This window comes from Epargyreus clarus, unplaced genomic scaffold (assembly GCF_041222505.1).
Source record: "Epargyreus clarus isolate Ecla_fem2 unplaced genomic scaffold, WU_Ecla_fem_2.2 ptg000010l, whole genome shotgun sequence".
Taxonomy (NCBI): domain Eukaryota; kingdom Metazoa; phylum Arthropoda; class Insecta; order Lepidoptera; family Hesperiidae; genus Epargyreus; species Epargyreus clarus.
Genome location: NW_027332218.1, coordinates 7,403,495 through 7,421,795, shown reverse-complemented (window position 1 = coordinate 7,421,795; position 18,301 = coordinate 7,403,495). Strand labels below are relative to the sequence as shown.

The 18,301-nt window shown below is 37.1% G+C and overlaps 3 protein-coding genes across 3 annotated transcripts; 1 reads left to right on the top strand and 2 right to left on the bottom strand.

The window, feature by feature from the left end:
- Positions 1–2,324: 2,324 nt before the first annotated feature.
- LOC140745448 (cuticle protein-like) lies at positions 2,325–3,383 on the bottom strand. Its single transcript, XM_073077309.1, has 2 exons — positions 3,295–3,383; positions 2,325–2,962 (listed from the first exon to the last, which is right to left on the bottom strand). The coding sequence occupies exons 1-2, from the start codon at positions 3,304–3,306 to the stop codon at positions 2,408–2,410; spliced, it is 567 nt and encodes a 188-aa protein (XP_072933410.1). The 5' UTR covers positions 3,307–3,383; the 3' UTR covers positions 2,325–2,407.
- Positions 3,384–3,965: 582 nt separating this feature from the next.
- On the top strand, positions 3,966–7,274 carry LOC140745453 (cytochrome c oxidase subunit 5B, mitochondrial). The gene is made up of 3 exons (XM_073077313.1): positions 3,966–4,121; positions 6,293–6,466; positions 7,038–7,274. Exons 2-3 carry the CDS (start codon positions 6,304–6,306, stop codon positions 7,211–7,213), a joined length of 339 nt encoding a protein of 112 aa, XP_072933414.1. The 5' UTR covers positions 3,966–4,121; positions 6,293–6,303; the 3' UTR covers positions 7,214–7,274.
- Positions 7,275–14,603: 7,329 nt separating this feature from the next.
- Positions 14,604–17,034, bottom strand: LOC140745450 (larval cuticle protein A2B-like). Its single transcript, XM_073077311.1, has 3 exons — positions 16,892–17,034; positions 15,978–16,245; positions 14,604–15,128 (listed from the first exon to the last, which is right to left on the bottom strand). Exons 1-3 carry the CDS (start codon positions 16,895–16,897, stop codon positions 14,926–14,928), a joined length of 477 nt encoding a protein of 158 aa, XP_072933412.1. The 5' UTR covers positions 16,898–17,034; the 3' UTR covers positions 14,604–14,925.
- Between the last annotated feature and the right edge of the window lie 1,267 nt (positions 17,035–18,301).

The following is an 18,301-nucleotide window of genomic DNA, read 5'->3' as shown; positions in this document are numbered from 1 at the left end:
TCCATAAAAATAAATAAACCATAGATATATTATATTACGTCACCCTACGTCAGTAGGTTAATATATCTATAATATAAACTATGTTACTCATTATAAAGCTTTGCTAAGGTTTCAAAGAAGTTTTTGTTTCTTACAATAACACGCACATACACAACTGTAATACGTTGTATATTTATTTCTCGTATATTTGATGCGTATTATATCACAAATATAATACGTTGGTAAGAAGGAAATATACGAGTATATGTAATAGTTTCATTCATAAAGTTTTCTTTTGTATTAAAGAAGCTCACTAAATGCAATTTTTAAGGTTCTTTAGTCACTTTAATTTACTTATTTCTATTATTTTATCACATATGTACTTAACATTATCCCGTGCAAAAATAAGCGTTGAATAATGAATTGTAAATGATAAATGATGTAACAAAACATTCAGTAATATATTTATCTTAAAAATCCAAAACCAGTTTACGTTACAAACAAAGATCACTGGAGCAAGTTATTAGTCATAAATTGTATAGCCATTTTCAGTACCAGTTTTTTTAAGATGGCTTATTTAAGTTAGACTGCGTGGAACAAATTTTAATATAAAAAATAACAACAAAATAAAAAAAAGTTTTTTTTGTTAATCTTCCATAATTTTAATTACAAACGGAATGTTTTGAACGGAATTAAGTATAAACATTTGTGAGGATCGATGTTTGTTAATCACTGAATCACATTTAAACGAAATTTGCAAACAGATAGCTTATGCCCTGGATTAACACCTAGGATAGGTACTTTTAATCAGGGCCGGATTTAGAGGTCTAGAGGCCTTGGGGCAACAAAGGAGTGAAGGTGAAGTGTGGCCCCAAATTATTTTCCGAGTAAAATGAACAATTTTTGCAGTTGAGTTTTTCAATAAATATTTTATTGTGAAACGCAGGTAGATTCTTCTAGTATTCATATTTGTACAAAGTACTGTAGATAAAGGTAAAACAGCGAAAAAAAATATCAAAGGAACAGATTTTTTTTTACTTGTGTTCACTAGCCGGAATTTAAAAAAAACCGACGTCTCTATTGTGGGGGCCCCTCTTTTGTGGAGGCCCCGGGGCTGCCGCTCCAGTTGCCCTCCCTTAAATCCGGCCCTGCTTTTAATAATAATATTGAATGAAGCCTACGCATGGCCTACGGGGGCGAAACCGCGGACAAAAGCTACTGGATTATATTATACTGATTATGTACCTATTAGCTACATTACAAACATATTTTATTCATTATTGGTTCTACTCATCCTAGAACAGTTTTTCGATAGTTATGCAGCATTGTAAAATCGTAACTTAGAAAAGAGTAATAACTTATTATTACATCTTTGAAAAAGTCATACCTATCGTGATACTGTATTATTCGAATGTGACATATTTTAAAATTATATTATATTATATTATAGTAAGTACAACTCTCTTTATGATGGTAGAATCGGTTGCGGATTGGCTTCGGATGCGCCACTGCCGCGTAGCCAATAAAATCTAAGTCTTTGGCCATGCCATGGCCACACCTATGTATTTCTGCTTAATAAAAACAGTATTTTGAACTGCAGTGAATTCTGTCTTCTAATTTAAACGGTGTTGAAAGGCACAAACAGAAATCGTTTTTACTTACTAATGGGTAGCAATGCAGGGAACGCCACTTTCCATGTCATGGAATTCATACTTCTATATAAAGGTACATTTTATGTAAAGGTAAACTGGTATACCACTCATTTCGAGGGAAATCTTCATTAAACTGGTTTGAATCTTAATTGAAAACTGCCTGAGGCATAACTAACCCGCCCGCCCCGCGTGGCTGAGCGGTCACCATGCCGGTCTGAAGCGCAAAGGGTCCCGGGTTCGATCCCCGGCCAGACAGATTTCTAAATGATGAGTTTAGATTTCTGATTCTGGGTCTTGGTGTTTGTGTATTCGTCTTTGTGTGTGTCCATGGCACCCACGACACAGGGAATCCTAGTGTGGGGCTGTGAATGTAAAAAGCGTTTATACCGATTTATAAATTTTGTACAAATTTTAATATTAAGTAATGAGAGTAGGAATATTAGTTATTTTTAAAACCGCAGTTGATGAATGTACCTTAATCTTACATTTGTACCAAATTAAAATTTGCCAGTATTAAATACCTTATGATTTAAAAACCATTATTTATTTTAAAGAATCTATACACACTAGAAGATGCGATGTTATATGGATATTATTAAACTTAATTTAATTAGAATTAAAAAAATGTACCTACAATGGACGGAAGCATGTAGGTATAATATAACACAAGTAATGACAAATACAAAAAAGAACTTTATAATCAAAACAGATCTTTATTCGTAATAGCTACAATAAATTAATACTTGATCGTTGGAGAATGACTAGTGGCAAGATGTTCAGTGGTGGAAAAGAGGAGCATGGTAGGCTACGGGAGCGGCGTGGACCACAGGGGCAGAGTGGACGAGCGGGGCAGCGTGGACGACGGGCGCGGCCGCGTAGGCCACAGGAGCGGCGATCTTAGCGACGGGAGCCACAGCTTTCACACCTAGCGCTTCCTTGTGCACTACAGCATTGAAACCGTTGTGGGGATCGGCCGTGTACTCGACAGTACGCTTCGTGCCATCAGGGTCAACGACAGAGTAGGATCCTTGCACGACGTCTCCATCGCGGGTTTCGTGCTGGCTCTTGGAATCTCCGGTCAGACCGTCTTGGACGTCGTAGGCGAAGCTGTATTGAGGATGAGGGTCATATTCTTCGACTTTGGCAACAGCTGCGACTTTGGCGACGGGAGCAGCGTAGGCCACGGGCGCGGCGTGGACGTAGGAGGCAGCCGGAGCAGCATGCACCACGGGTGCAGCGGCATATGCGACTGGTGCTGGGTGAGCGGTGTACGCCACAGGTGCGACAATTCCAGCATGAGCTGCGGCGATGGCGCACACGAGCACTACCAACTGAAATTAATATACATGATAGAATCCTTTGAAGTTTGATTAGCAGCACCACCATCACACCTATTTCACTCTAATAACAAAAGTATTAATGTTGATTCTGATTCGAATGGACACCCTTGTATGAGGCGTTTTTAATTAGTCCTCTGGGAAGCAACACATCTTTGGCTGATGCCAGGTAGGACTCTAGTCTTATATAATGTTGATTATAGATGTCCATGTGCGGCAGCCACCCTTTATCATCAGATGTACTGAAGGCTCGTTTGCTTCTTCTATAGGATAAAAATGGCTTATTTCCTTATTGTAATGTCAGGCTTGATAAAACCCAAACCTACCTTGTAAGCCATTTTAAGGGATAACTGGTGAATTCTTTATGAGGAGGCCTCAATTTGAATGTGCTGTGACAGTATCAACCAGACTTTTTATATTGCTTACAACTGCCGCGGGCGTTGCATTGTACTATTGCGCGGGTACAAGATATAAACCGGTTGTTTTTGAATGTTAAGACGTGTTGTTATGTTATCATGATATCAGGAGCCTACCGAAATTGTTAGCATTACAAGTAAGGAGTACGTAGGTAGCATATAGAGATGATTGATCTCAAGCGTAAAGATCACTTGCATTTTAATGGAGACCGCTTTCTTTGCGCGACTCGTCCTTGCGACGCTCTACTTGTTGATGTAAAACTTATTTGACGAACCCATGTATTTGTTTTTCTAAATATAAAAGTGACTTATAGGTAAAAATAAATATAATTTCCATAAGGAGCTTGTAATTCATAGGTCATTCTACTACATTTGTTGAATCATTTTCGTGCACCTTTTCTGTGTCTCTACATTTACGTATGTATCTCTACCGAGTGACTATCTTTTAAAGTACAAATAATATTTCTTTCTATCCAATAACACCAAGCTTTTTAATATTTGAACTCGATTGCACAAAATTGACCATATTGAAACTAAAAGTGTAAAAAATATAAAATTAACCTTTTTTATTTCTCAAACAATTGAACTTCGAAGAAAAAATTTAAGCGTCACTGTCAAAAAACGAAACGTTTGTCATCGAATGTGTTAATATTGCCAATAATTATTAATTTTGTTCACAGTAAACCATATCGAGGTCGTATCTACATAATTTTTCGCCCTATATTCCTATTTAACAGGTAAATATGTATATCTTCAATCTTATAAAATGTTATAATGTTTATTTATAATATAGGTGTAGCAGACGAGCATGCAGTCGACCTGATGGTAAGTGGCTACTGCCGCCGATGGACATCTGTAATCAATCCCAGATAGGATTAGATATTCCTATCTGAGGTCGGTCATAGATGCGCCGCTACCCCTGAGGACTAAGCTGGAACGCCTCGGAAAAGTATGTCTCCCTTACCCTAGTAAAGAAAAGTAAGTATCCCTTCCCTTCAATCCGGAACACAGCAGCGCTTCACACTGCTGTTATGAGGTAGAAATAAGTGTGGCGGTGGTGCCGCCGGAGTCGAACCACAAAGGGTTCTACCACCTTCCCGTTAAGGAATGCTCAGCTAAGCGAGTAAAATGTGTAATGAAAATACTTGCTGCACTGGTCGCACTGGTCGTGACTCGTGATCATTAGCTCGCATCCTACCATATAAATAATTATAGTTCAAAAAACTAAAAAACACGCTTTTATGATAAAATCAACTAAAAAGTAGGAAATAATTTTCAATCTAAGAATCAATTTAGGAACAGTAAATAGTATAATTGTGGAAAAAGTGTGGGGTGCTCCATTTATCAGGTTCGAAAAGCACCCCACACTTTTTCCACAATTATACTATTTACTGTTCCTTAATTGATTCTTAGATTGAAAATTATTTTCTACTTTTTAGTTGATTTTATCATAAAAGCGTGTTTTTTAGTTTTTTGAACTATAATTATTTATTAATTTTTAGTATTTCTCGTTATAGCGACCACCATTATTCATCGTTTGTAAAAAAATCAAGTGTCTATCTATTACGATTTAAGAGATAAAGCCCAACGACAGACGAACAGACCGCAGAGGGTTTCGTTTTAACCTTTGAGTACGGAATCCTAAAAATCATTCTACAGGAGCGCATTATAGATATGTTTCAGAACATTTGAGTTATAGGGAAATAACATTATTATTTTCTAAACTAAAAATCACGATATAAAAGTTACGCCTATTGAAACTAAATAGCAATAATTATTTGCAATCTAAAGTTGCGATGAACTTTGCTGAAGGTGTTTGAAAAATCTCGCCTCGAAAATCGTTAATCCAGAGGATGTTGATAAGGACAATGGTACAAAACTATTAATGTTTAAAATATTGAATTGTCATCGGTCCTTAATAAGTATGCCAAATTTCGAGTTAATCCGACGTTTTGAAGGGGGTTAAAATCATGTTCAAAGATTCCGTTACATACTAACATACTAACATACCAACATACCAACATACATACGTCTGAAGCTAATAAAAAGCGTGTTAAAAACAGGTTTGCTATCGAAGATAAACCAAGCTAGATAAATGAAAATGAAGCAATCCTATCTGTTGATTTGAGATATATTAGAGTTTAGCTACCTCTCACATCTCCGGTGGAAAGAAACGCTTAGTTTTATAAGCATTTAAGGCGAATGCATTAATTAATTTTATTTCTCTGTGCACATGTTAAATCATAAATGGTATTATTAAGCAATGGCCAGTGACCTGACTTTTGAACTTATATCTTTAAATAAGTTGATAATACCAGTACCAACATTTCACAAGTCCATATTTTAAATTACTTTGTAAATATAAATAACACACGATACTGGTAAAATGCATACATGTTGGTACTTAATGGTTAAAAAACGACATGAATAGGGTGTACCTATTAAGTACGAATTGTGTTTTGTACGTGCAATTAAGTACGAATTGTGAATTATGTTTTTATATGGTAGGATGTGAGCTAAGGATCACGAGTCGCGACCGCAGCAAGTATTTTCATTGCACATTTTAATCGCTTATCTTAGCTGAGCATCCCTTAACTTTATGGCACATATTTTTTGGAAAATAACCCTATCTGTCTCCCTGTCTACATCTGCAACATAACTTTCCAAATGTTCCCAAATGTTAGAGTACACCCTATTCATGTCGTTTTGTATATATTGATCAGTCTTGTAAAAGATTTTAAAAATAAATTAACAATAAACACATGATTCTTACTTATTCTTAATCTAAAACGTAGACGTGACTCGGGTGTAGGTACCCCTATCAAATATGAGGTTGATTGTCAAAGTCCACTGCCATCAAATGGAGACATGCTGTTTTTCTGCTTGTATTAATAAAACATTGTAATAGGAAGTATAGTGATGTTTTGCTTGCGGTCCGTGGCGCCGCTACGCCGCGTCGGCTGGAGACTGTGTGAAGTGATGCACGATCCCTTGGAGCATGTGACCGGCATCGAGAAACGGGAGCTGCTGGCCCACCTCGCTGGCGACTGTGACCCGTTCCGCATCATGCCCATTAAGAGAGGTAGCCTAATTATATGTTCCTGTATGAATATTCTCAACGTTTGCGGTAACAGTTAGAGCAATACTACCTAACTTAAGCATTATGTCCCCTATGCAAGTAAGCCCTCTATGCGATATTATCTACCTTGTGTCCATTTTAATATCATATACGAGTTATCCTGCACATTTTGGGCAAGAATTTGTCTGAAATGGTCAACATTATTAAATCTATTTCTATTTCAAAGCAAAAGGTTCGTTGCAAGTTTTCCTGATTATATTTATACACTTTTATGCTATTTGTTTTCATAAGGCGTAAATAATGGATTGAACATGTAGACGTATCATAGTGTATGGACTATAGACGTAAGAAGGTCCCATTTAATATGGGGGATCTGTTGAAAAACGGTCCAGATTTTGATCAACGTTTACACGAACCGTTACTTACATTTCATATAATAGATATCTGTGGCCAACTTCACTTTGAATTCTTATCCTATTTGAGGTCGATTACAGTTCAATGGCGGAAGTGGCCACATACGAAAAAAACATTATTGGGTTTAACCACAATAAATAAATAGATTATTTTCATTCAGGTCCGGGCACCCGCGAGCGTCCAACCTTGATTCCAAGCACCTTAAGCCAACGGATCATAGGCTGCATATGCAACGAGCACAACATGCATGCGGAGTACATGGTCCTGCACCAGAACGAGCCCAAGCGTTGCGGTTGTGGCTACTGGTTCGAACTGTGCCCCATCGCACCCCTTTAGTGTATCTTGGGCTCTTGGTTCTATGTCAAAGTTTTAACTTATAATAAACGAATTGGATTTATTAGTGTTTTTTCTTAAGTAAGTCCTGTAGTATTTTGAAATATCTGATATGATTCACAGTTACAATCCTTTAGGCGAATTTCACGTTGGTGGCGGCGCCGATGTAAAACTTGAATTATTTGTTATATTTTACTTTTACGCTAAAGAGCTATAACCTCTTTACAGTGGGTACAGTGTACACACACTATTTATACGAATGCTAGTGTTACATCCTCATTGTCATTAGCACATGACGTGATAATTATATCATGGGTATATTGTGTATTCCAAGATGTCAAGAAGGTTCTTACCCATTGATGAAAAATTGGATACTCAGATATCATCCACAATATGTGAACTACCATCAATAATAATGTGGCAGAATGATTTTTAATCTGTGGTGCGGTGAGGCGCGGTGCGGCGTGGCGGGAGAAATTGAGTTTTGGCGGGAAGCTAATTGTCATAATCGTCATTGTTATAAAATATTTATGAAAATATATCATCTTCCTCTAAATGTTTCTTTTATTGTGATACACTCGAGAAATATAGCTTTATAATAAATTATTGTCCCACTGGTCGGCATGGATCTCTTTTCAAAATGAGACGGTCTGAGTATGGTGATACCTACTCTATCACACTGGCCAAGTGGGGGTCTCACACACACCTTACTTAGATATTTTTTAACCATACTAGCTAATCGCTAATTTCAAATACGAACATAAGTTCGAAAACTCAGATGCGTGTCTGGGAATCGAACCCCGAACTTCCAGTGCCGGAGATCGAATTTTAAAGCACTACCTTTTTAAAGCTTAAATAAGTATGATCTAGAAATCAACAATGCTGATTGTCCATTTAATTGTCGTAGATAAGACCTGTGTCGCCCATTCGCCGACCCACTTCCTGTGTTGACCTTGAACCAACTTGTCCCTTACCAGGCAAGCAGCCTATACTTTATAGGTATATTCCATGCCATTCTGTCTTTGTTAAGCACTTAGTTTCATAATATGTCATCTACCTTGAACTGTTTCAATTATATGAAGTCTAAAATATTTCCTTTTGCAAAACTACTTACAATCAAATTTGGCAGAATATTTTTAATCGACTTCGAAAAGGGACTTCGGTCCTATGCTCGGCAGTATATATTTTTGTTCCCGACATCGTAATTAATTTAATTTTGAATTTGGTAACGAGAGTCGATTTTACTAATGCCCGTTAATTATAATCAATTTAACCCAAATTTTAATCTTCGAAAGGCAATAAGAATTATTTTTTTTATATTTATTCATATTTTTAAAACACCCGGTAAAACAAAAACGGAGGGCAGATAATATTTCATACTTTTGATTTTGCAAATAAAATTAAATAGACGTATTGAATTGTTTATTGATTAAATTACTGAAACAAGCAATATTTATTCGTGACACAATCATCATTCAATTACACACATTTCCTATGAAACTAATATCACATCTAGGGTTAGTTATAGCCTTAGTCTTAGTAAATAGTGCATAATAATCTTTATATACGAAATGCTGACAAGTTATGAAAAATTAATTGTTCGGCGCAAAGAATTCACCGTGTTTAAACATGACAGGTTTCATTTTAATATCATCAGCTGGAGTGAAGTAATGTGTCTGTGTATTATCAGTTATTTTTCTAGTTTTCTGTCGCATATAAGTAGGTAATGGTTTTATAACGCGAGATTCAGGAACAGATCCGCTGTACAAGGTGTGGGAAGAATAGTATTGGTTTAAATAGTGACTGTTTCCTATGGGAATGTAATGTTCGCGCAATCCGTGGTGAAAGGGCGCTACAGCTACGGGCTGGCTGTGGACGACAGCTTTGAAACCTCTTCTCGAATCAGCTGTGTATTGAACTATGCGTTGCGTACCATCAGGATCGATTACCGTGTAAGATCCCGTAACCACGTCGCCATGTCGTACTTCGTGCAGGCTTTTGGTGTCACCAGTTCGAGGATCCAAGACGTTGTAGGAATAGTTATATTCAGTACTCGTGGGTGGAGGGTCCGTCACTATTATGCTCACCGCAGCGGGAACAAGGCACACGCTTAGCAAAACCTAAAACAAAATTTAAACACTTAATTAATTCGAACACTTAAAGTAATACAGAAACCTGTCACTGATTTTTCAAACTAATTCACTTTAATTATAAGGACAAATTACCCCAAACATGTTTAAATGTTCACGACAAAGGTACTGGAACTAAATAACGCATACGAACTCGACATTGGTCGTATTTATAGAAGCGCTTGCATTCACCACGGTTCCGGACTACGAACTTATTTCTCGAATTGTTACACAGTAGCGGCCTGTGCTTACCACTAAATACGGCTTGGGTAATATCAGAAGCTATCTGATATGTTAATTTTGTCATATCGGTTCTAAGCTGCTTTCAACAAATTCAATATACCTATACCTATATTCCCCTCGATATTGTTTAATTGTTGCTTTAACATTCAAGTCGCAAACGAGTGGGCCGTCTCCCTGATGGTATCTTGTCACTACTGCCCATAAACTTGTGTATAGCATATACACAAGTCCGTACAGAAGTGAGACCTCTACCTGGCCACAGATGTTTTACCAATCCTCTACTATAATATGTCATGTATAAGTGCACCAGCATCCACATATTTCTATCGAATCGCAAGAATAGCTTGTCGTTAGAAATAGAAATTAATTATGTATGAATTAGCTCCTATTATGCCCAGTCATTGTTCATAAATACGTATATAGTTCTATCTGATATCTCTTGAATTGTTACCCCTCAAAAATATGTGGTAGTCTGCATTTGCTATTGCCGCCAGTCTTCACCTTCACCAGAACATAACCATGCTTCTGCTTTAACTTCTGAATAGTAGAAGGAATAAACCTATTGACTTCTCATTGGAGAAACATTGTAAGTTGTTTGAAGGTGGTAGAACCCATTGTGGTTCGACTCCGGTGGCACCACCGCCACACCTATTTCTGCCTAATAACAGCAGTGTTAGACGCTGCTGTGTTCCGTTTTGAAGGGTGTGGTAAGGGAGACATAATTTTCCGAGACGTTCCAGCTTATACCTCAGAGGTAGCGGCGCATCTGTGGCCGACCTCAGGTAGGAATATCTAATCCTATCTGGGGTTGATTACAGATGTCCATGGGCGGCAGTAGCCGCTTACCATCAGGTGGATTACATGCTCGTCTGCTATCTACAATCATCTTGAGTTCTCTTTTTCCAAGATTCCATGGAACATAGGAACAATTTCAAGAGCTAAAGAGATGTGGTTTTACATTATGTCAGTCAAATGACTACAACGACAGACTTACGTTTTAGAAACTATGTAATTAAACGATCGAAACGTTAATTTATCTAGTAAACGTTACATTTATATTGCTATGGACTAGCTTTTGTTTATCTTGGCTAAGTCTTTACATAATCAATAGTACGAAATCAATTGGAATAGCAAACTATACCTAATATTGTCATGCAGGGCTGGATTTGGAGGGCTGGAGGCTTTGGGGCAAGGAAGGAACGGATACCCCAGACTATGTCTCTCTCATGTAATGTCCCTGTTCAAATAAAGGGAACAATTTCCGTCTAGTTTTTCAAAAAAATATTTGTAGCAAAAAAATCAACAAGGAATGTTCTAATAATTTTAGTGCAAGTATTTCCGGTTAATGGGCTGTTTAAAATAAATATAGTTCAAAAAACTAAAAATCACGCTTTTATGATAAAATCAACTAAAAAGCTTTCGGTATTCTATTTCATTCTTTCATACATGCAGGGTAAGATAAGGATGTATGTTGATCTCTTTCTACTGAAAAACGGAGTTACTCACTGACAAACATACAAGTGAAGCTAATATAAAGCGTGTAAAAACCTTATAGATGCTGGCACGTCTACATATGTATATTCTTTATTTCTATTCTGGGGGATCCTGTCGTGTGGAGACCCAGGGTAGAAAGGCTGTCTGCTCTCCCCCAAATCCGGATCTGTTGTCATGTTATACTTGTATATACCAAGATTATAAGATATTGTCTTTGTTCAATTTATAAATATTGGAATATTGTCACGAACTCGAACGGATCACGCTTATTTCTCGGAATAACCGCAGTAGGAGTTGCACCTGTTACGTCCAAGACTTGTAGTTGATTTGTCTAAAAACAACACCAAATTTGGCATTTTTATGAAATTTAGTAGCACATGACCTTGCATTCCATCGAATGGTAGGAGATTAATGCCGCCAATGGACATGTGAATTGTGTGGTCAGCCGCAAATAGAATTGTAGTCCTACCTGAGATCGATCACAGATGTGTTGCTACTCCTGACGACTAAGTTGGTATGCCTTGTATGTTTCTGCCTTGCAATGCCTCAAACCAGAAACTCAGCACCGCTTAACACTGATGTCATAAAGAAGAAATAGGTGTGGCGATGGTGCATCCGATGTACCACAAAGGCTATACCACCTTCAATACACGCACATTTATAATATGCTGTAAAATTGCAGGGAATGGTTATATTACATTGCTAATATAAAATATTTTAGTTCACTTAATTCATTTACGAACTAAATTTTGCATTTAGTATAAAAGACATCAACGCGTTCGCTATGTAATTTAACTAAAATATGTATAATGTATATGTTTTGTAGACGTATTATGTAGCGTGTTGCGACCAGTATTTTATATAAATTGTCAGTTACGAAAATACAATTAAATTGATAGTAAATTAATTGTAAAGCAATGTTGTAAAGATAATCACTTTTAATGTACCTAATTAGTTCGGATTATTATTTTTCACGATTTTAGTATTCGCTAATTGAAAACATGTTCACAATAATGTGCTCGAAGGAATACAGTTTATTACAATACATTCCAGAATCCAAAAAGTAGTAATACACTAAAAATATGAAGGTAAATAATTTTCAAAAACACGTAATTTACCCTTTGTCTCATTGCCACTTCTGGTTAAAGTTTTATTTTTAAACGACCTAAGTGAAGGTTTACGAATTACTAATTACTTACTATACTTTTTATTTTTCTTAAAAAAATAATCCGTCTATGAGCAAGAAATTTTATTTTTAAAAGGCCAAGTGTAACGTCACCGTCGAATCATAATCCGAGTTGAAAGACCTTTTAAAAGCGCTACACAAGAACAATTATTAACTCTTTAACTTATCGCGTCATAATAATCCTAAAACTGTATCTACATACGCCCGTTATTGATAATTAATCTATCCAACAACGATGGACATTGGACATTTTTTTCATACTAAACATTGTGAAATTTCTTTGGTGGGCAAAACATTGCATAGTTTGATTACAACAACAAAAACATGATAATTAAATGATTATTTATTTAAAAGCGGCGATATTTTGTTGTAATATAAATAAGTATATATCATATACTTCAGGTGATATACCATAAGTGATCAATGCCGTTCCACTTGATTCCAGCAATGTATTCAATCAGGGCTATTTACAAACTTCCCCTAAAATGCCGAGAATATTTTATAATTTAGGTATTTCTAATATTTATTTTGTTATTTTTAATCACAATTTTGTTTACTGTGTCAAACGAAAATTTCATGGGTAAGAACCAGCTCAATTGGGTCAGATTATCACATGTTGTCTGCGCAAATAATGACGAGGTGCAGCTGACACAAATTCCTTCAGCCTATAACAATTATCGAGACCATAATGATTATAACTGGTTCACGTATCGCTTTAATATGATACCTAGAAGTATTTATTACGATTACGCTTTAAAGGCGATGGAAAACATTGTGAGGAAACCTGTATACATCAGAGATCTTTAAAAAAAGTTCTATGAACTTACGCACTTGGCGTGCGTGGTGGACTGTGGCTTAATCTTTCGAATTTTGATAGTAAACCCGTGCCTAGGTTGACGACGACGTTGTCCCTGTAGTTCCGGAACCAGAATAGGGCTACGGTATCCCCTGCCTGTCGTAAGAGGCGACTAAAAGGGACTTCCGGGGTTTCGGGCGGTAAGAGTGGGAGCTTAAATCGTCCAGCAAGCGACACCAGGAAGGACAGCGGTTTGTGTCATTGATACAGCGATATCGCTGTAATCACCAGGAGATGTGAGAACGTAAATTAATTTGCTCCCCCCAGGGACAGGGGCATCGCGTTAGGAGGACTCCGGTTGTGTTCCGTTGGAGATCCCGGAGTGCTGCACTAAACGCCGACGACGGCCACCCGGAGTTTTTAGTGCGGTAAAAGTCCCACATAACCCGTCGTCGCTCCCACGGCCTCGGGTACCTTTTGAAGGTTTCCCCCTCGTCAACATAAAACAAGGCTGACAACGACGTATACCTTGAATTATGTTCTCCACGTGACGTTAAAAACTACAAAAGTTTTGTTGTTTATTACCGCATCGGCTAGGGATTCAGTTTCCGAATAGAAACATTCACCAGTAGTATAGAACTGGACTATGTATTATATATATGGACTATCTTTGTGTCTGTTTATACATTTATTTTTTTAACCTGTACAAATCTGTGCTACATATAATGCTTTTCGCTACAAATTATATTTTTTAGTACATTAAGAGCTAAATTTCTTATATTGATTTCTAATGAAAATTAATATAGCTACTTATTGTGCAGTACAACGTACAGTAGTTACTAGGTGTAAGTAATGTGATATTTTGCGTAATTCGGCGAGCCTGTTACTAATGTGGGGTAGATTAGTGCGAATCTAGATGCGAATAATTGTGCGAAATTAATACCAATCAAACAGTTGCATTACTTAATAACTAAAGTAACTACAAATTATTTTATTTTGAGAAGACATCTACTACGAAGATACGAAATCTTTGAGTACCTACATTTTTTTATATATAATATAGGAGTAGCAGACGAGCATACATTCCACCTGATGGTAAGTGGCTACTGCCGCCCATGGACATCTGTAATCAACCCCAGATAGGATTAGATATTCCTACCTGAGGTCGGCCACAGATGCGCCGCTACCCTTGAGGACTAAGCTGGAACGCCTCGGAAAAGTCTGTCCCCCTTACCACACCCTTCAAGCCGGAACACAGCAGCGCCTAACACTGCTATTATTAGGTAGAAATAGGTGCGGCGGTGGTGCCGCCGGAGTCGAACCACAAAGGGTTCTACCACCTTCAAACTAACCTAACCTACATGTTTTAACAATATTTGAAAACTAATTTTAAAGTAGATACCTATTCTATATTTTTGGTTAGAACATCAAAAATATTTAAGTTACAAGCTCCGCTCTACATGAAAATTTTATGATATAAGATAGCTAGGTATATAAAGATATCAATATGTATTATAAAGGTCTTTTTACATATTAAAAAACAAGTACGATTCCTCAAATTTATTACCTTAGTATTAACACTTATTTAAACAATACACTATTAAGCATAAATACATCATTAACAAAACATAAGATCAGGTCACTTCGATGATAACAAAGGTAAAAACGGACTTGTGTAGAAACGAAAACCGGATGACTTTGAGGAGGATATGTAGCGCATGATGATGTTAGACAAATTTGTAAGAATAACATTTATCACTATGAATACTGATGTTTAAGATAAATAACGCTACTGTAAAATACTAGATGTTGATCCTTTGCAAGTCTTCAAGCACAACACAAAGTCCGTTTTATACGTTGGTGTGGACTAGTGGAGGTAGCCGTGGGCAGCAACAGGTGCTACCGCCTTCACAACGCCACCGATGGGTTCCTTGTGCACTACTGCGTTGAAACCGTTGTGGGGGTCGGCGGTGTACTCCACGATACGACGAGTGCCGTCGGGCTCCACCAGTGAGTACGAGCCTTGTACCACGTCGCCGGATCGAGTCTCGTGCTGGCTCTTCGAATCGCCTGTGGGTAATACGAAGTTAGAAATTGATGTTGACATATAAATGTTGCATTTATTTATGTAAAAATATTTTAAGGACAATATGATTAAACGACAAAAATAAAAAGTGGAAATGCATTGATTTCTATTAACGTACCTAATTGAATAACTGTCTACAGTTATGTGGAAATCATAGTCAGACATTTTTTATTTGTATAGACTACAGCATATTATTTCCTTATGTTTCTTTTAAGAAAAGTACACTATTTTTAAGAAAACTTAAAGGTAGAAGGTCTTGCGACTGGGTTTTTACGTTTCATATAATTACTTAAATCATGACTTGGTTGACAATTTAGAATGCATGCATAATGTTTAAAGACTTCGAATACAAGATATAAATATACTGCAGTAGTTCTTATAAATAGGAATTATCCAAATGTATACAATCAACGATAGTATATTGAAACACTCATTGTATTTTTTATAATAATATAAGGGTAGCAGACGAGCATGCAGTCCACCTTATGGTGGCTACTGCCGCCCATGGGCATCTTTAATCAACCCCAGATTGGATTAAATATTCCTACCTGAGGTCGGCCCAGATGCACCGTACCCGCCAGGACTAAGCTGGAACGCCTCAGAAACGTATGTCTCCCTTGAAACCAGAACACAGCAGCGCTAATATAAAATGCAGTTCTGAGATAGAAATAGGTGTGGCGGTGGTGCTGCCAGAGTCGACTACAAAAGGTTCTACCACCTTCAAGTACTTGCAGTACACACTTCCAGCAAGGTAGATTATGTTCCAGACCTCCCCAAGTTGTGGAGAGAGAACCGTACCCAGTGTAGTAATATAATAGCATTCAAAAACTTACCAGTAAGAGCATCTTGAATATCATAAGCGTAAGAGTACTGAGGGTTGGGATCGTATTCGTCAACTGGAGCCGCGACCTTCGCCAAGGCGGGCACAGCGTATGGTGCTAGGGCAGGTCTAGCGACCGCTATAGCAGGCCGTGCTACCGCCAGGGGACCGTGGCCGAAGGCTCCGTAGCCGAGCGGCCCGGCGTAACCCAGCGGAGCTGCGTAGGGCAGGCCGGCGAACGCCCCGCGGCACACCATCAGCAACGCTGCTACGATTACAACCTAAAATTCGATAGGGGTATTAAATGTGGACAGCTAAACCTAACATACCTAAGGATTTCCTTTCGTAATAGATTTTTAGATTACGTGGGAACCGCGCATATAGAGCTAAATAAAAGCACACTTAAAAAACATTGACATTGTTGCTTTCTATTAAAAAAATGAGTGTACTAAAACAAGATTTCAAAGTTTGTAATATAATGAGATGATATTGTAAAATATAATTTGTGTCTGTTTACACTCTTTAGTTGCTTTTTGAGTCAACTAAAGATTGTAATCATAAATGGATTATTTTTTTGAAATGCTACCTATAATAATAAGACACCATAGCAGCAGTGGCCACTGCTACCCAATAATTTATAATTATAATCTACAGGAATCAGAGTACCAACAGCACTTTACACCGTCTTCAAAAGGAAATAAAAAATGTGGAGGCAGTGCGGTCGCTAAACTTTTACGTTAAAAAGCAATTTCGAGAAGTCGGTTAAAAATATGTAGGTACATACTCTACATCAGTGACATTCGTCCTATGATAACGAATAATAACTACGGTTATATTGTATACTTAACTCAGTTATTGCGTTTATAGTGTTAGACAAACGGATATGTATATTAGAATTAACATTCAATTTATAAATACGACTGATACCTTCATTTTGCAGACCTAAAGTTGGCTGTTTGACGCTCGGTGAGCCTGTGACTGCTTAAGGGTGCATACACGGCTCTTTTATACTCAATTGCTGAATGTCGGTACAAAACCCGCCCTAGAAAACATTTCGATTTGTCACGGCCCTTACCCTTTATCGGTTACTTGAATTATTTATACGTCAGACAATAAACCGGATTTTCAATTTATTATAATGCATATGTGTAACACCAACGAAGCGATAAAATGTTATAGATATGACAAAATGTATTATTGTGGGAAAATATGAAATACATATAAACTTAATGTAAATTGTTTTTAAACAGCTGGAATTTGTCAATTACAGTAAACTTAATATATATTTGGCGATGCGCACAGCCTACGTTGCGTTTTCCGCCAAAATGCCCACTGCAACCACAGAGTACTTTATACATATCTGTAAACTTTCACTGCTGAGAAACTCGCTTTTCATATATTTTTAAGATACGTTTTGAGTTGACATACATAATTAATAATGTGCATATATGTTTTAGAATATGAACGGTATTCGTTAATAATATTTCAACTATTTGTTACTCGAGTCATATATATCTACTACTTTATTTACTATGCTACCGACATATCATGCCCTACAAGTTTTCCATGATCGATTTGCAAAATTGAAATAGCATGTCATGTAATATGCGTGAGATCCGATGCCGTTCATAGTGTTCATACATCTGAATTATTTAATCGGTATTTTTATATTTTGGCGCCACCGGGAGCGATACGTTTCCGCCCCCTGCAAGAATAAATCGGCGGAAAAAGGAATAACAAGTCTCTGTTAACGTTTGAAAAATCTTTTTATATGTTACTAGATGACCCGGCAAACTTTGTACCGCCTTAAAATCTATTTATCAAATATATTTCATATAAAATATAGTCTATGTTACTCGTGGATAATGTAGCTTTCGAATGGTGAAAGATTTTTTAAAATCGGTCCAGTAGATTTTGAGCCTATTCATTACAATCAAACAAACGAAGCTTTCCTCTTTATAATATTATATAAATATGATACGAAAAAACTCATTATTGTGCCCTCTAACATACTCGTAGTAGGTAAGCGCAGAATATTGAACTTTTCCGCTAGGCGCGGGCCTCCCCATCTGCCCGGTGTATGTGCTTACGACAATCCAACAAACAAATCTACTAGAATGAATAAGAAAAAAATGCAATAAACATTATGTCTAGTCCTTATTATTTCTATTGAATGTGAACTTGTTTCTTTAAAGTCGGGCAATAGGTAACTATAGGTATAATTACATTATGTTGCTGGGAGAACACGTTAACTTTTTGGGTCACAGCTGCACATTATCAGTGCATATGTGACACTAGACACATTGCGTAGGTAGACACCTAGTGCACTCTAAGATA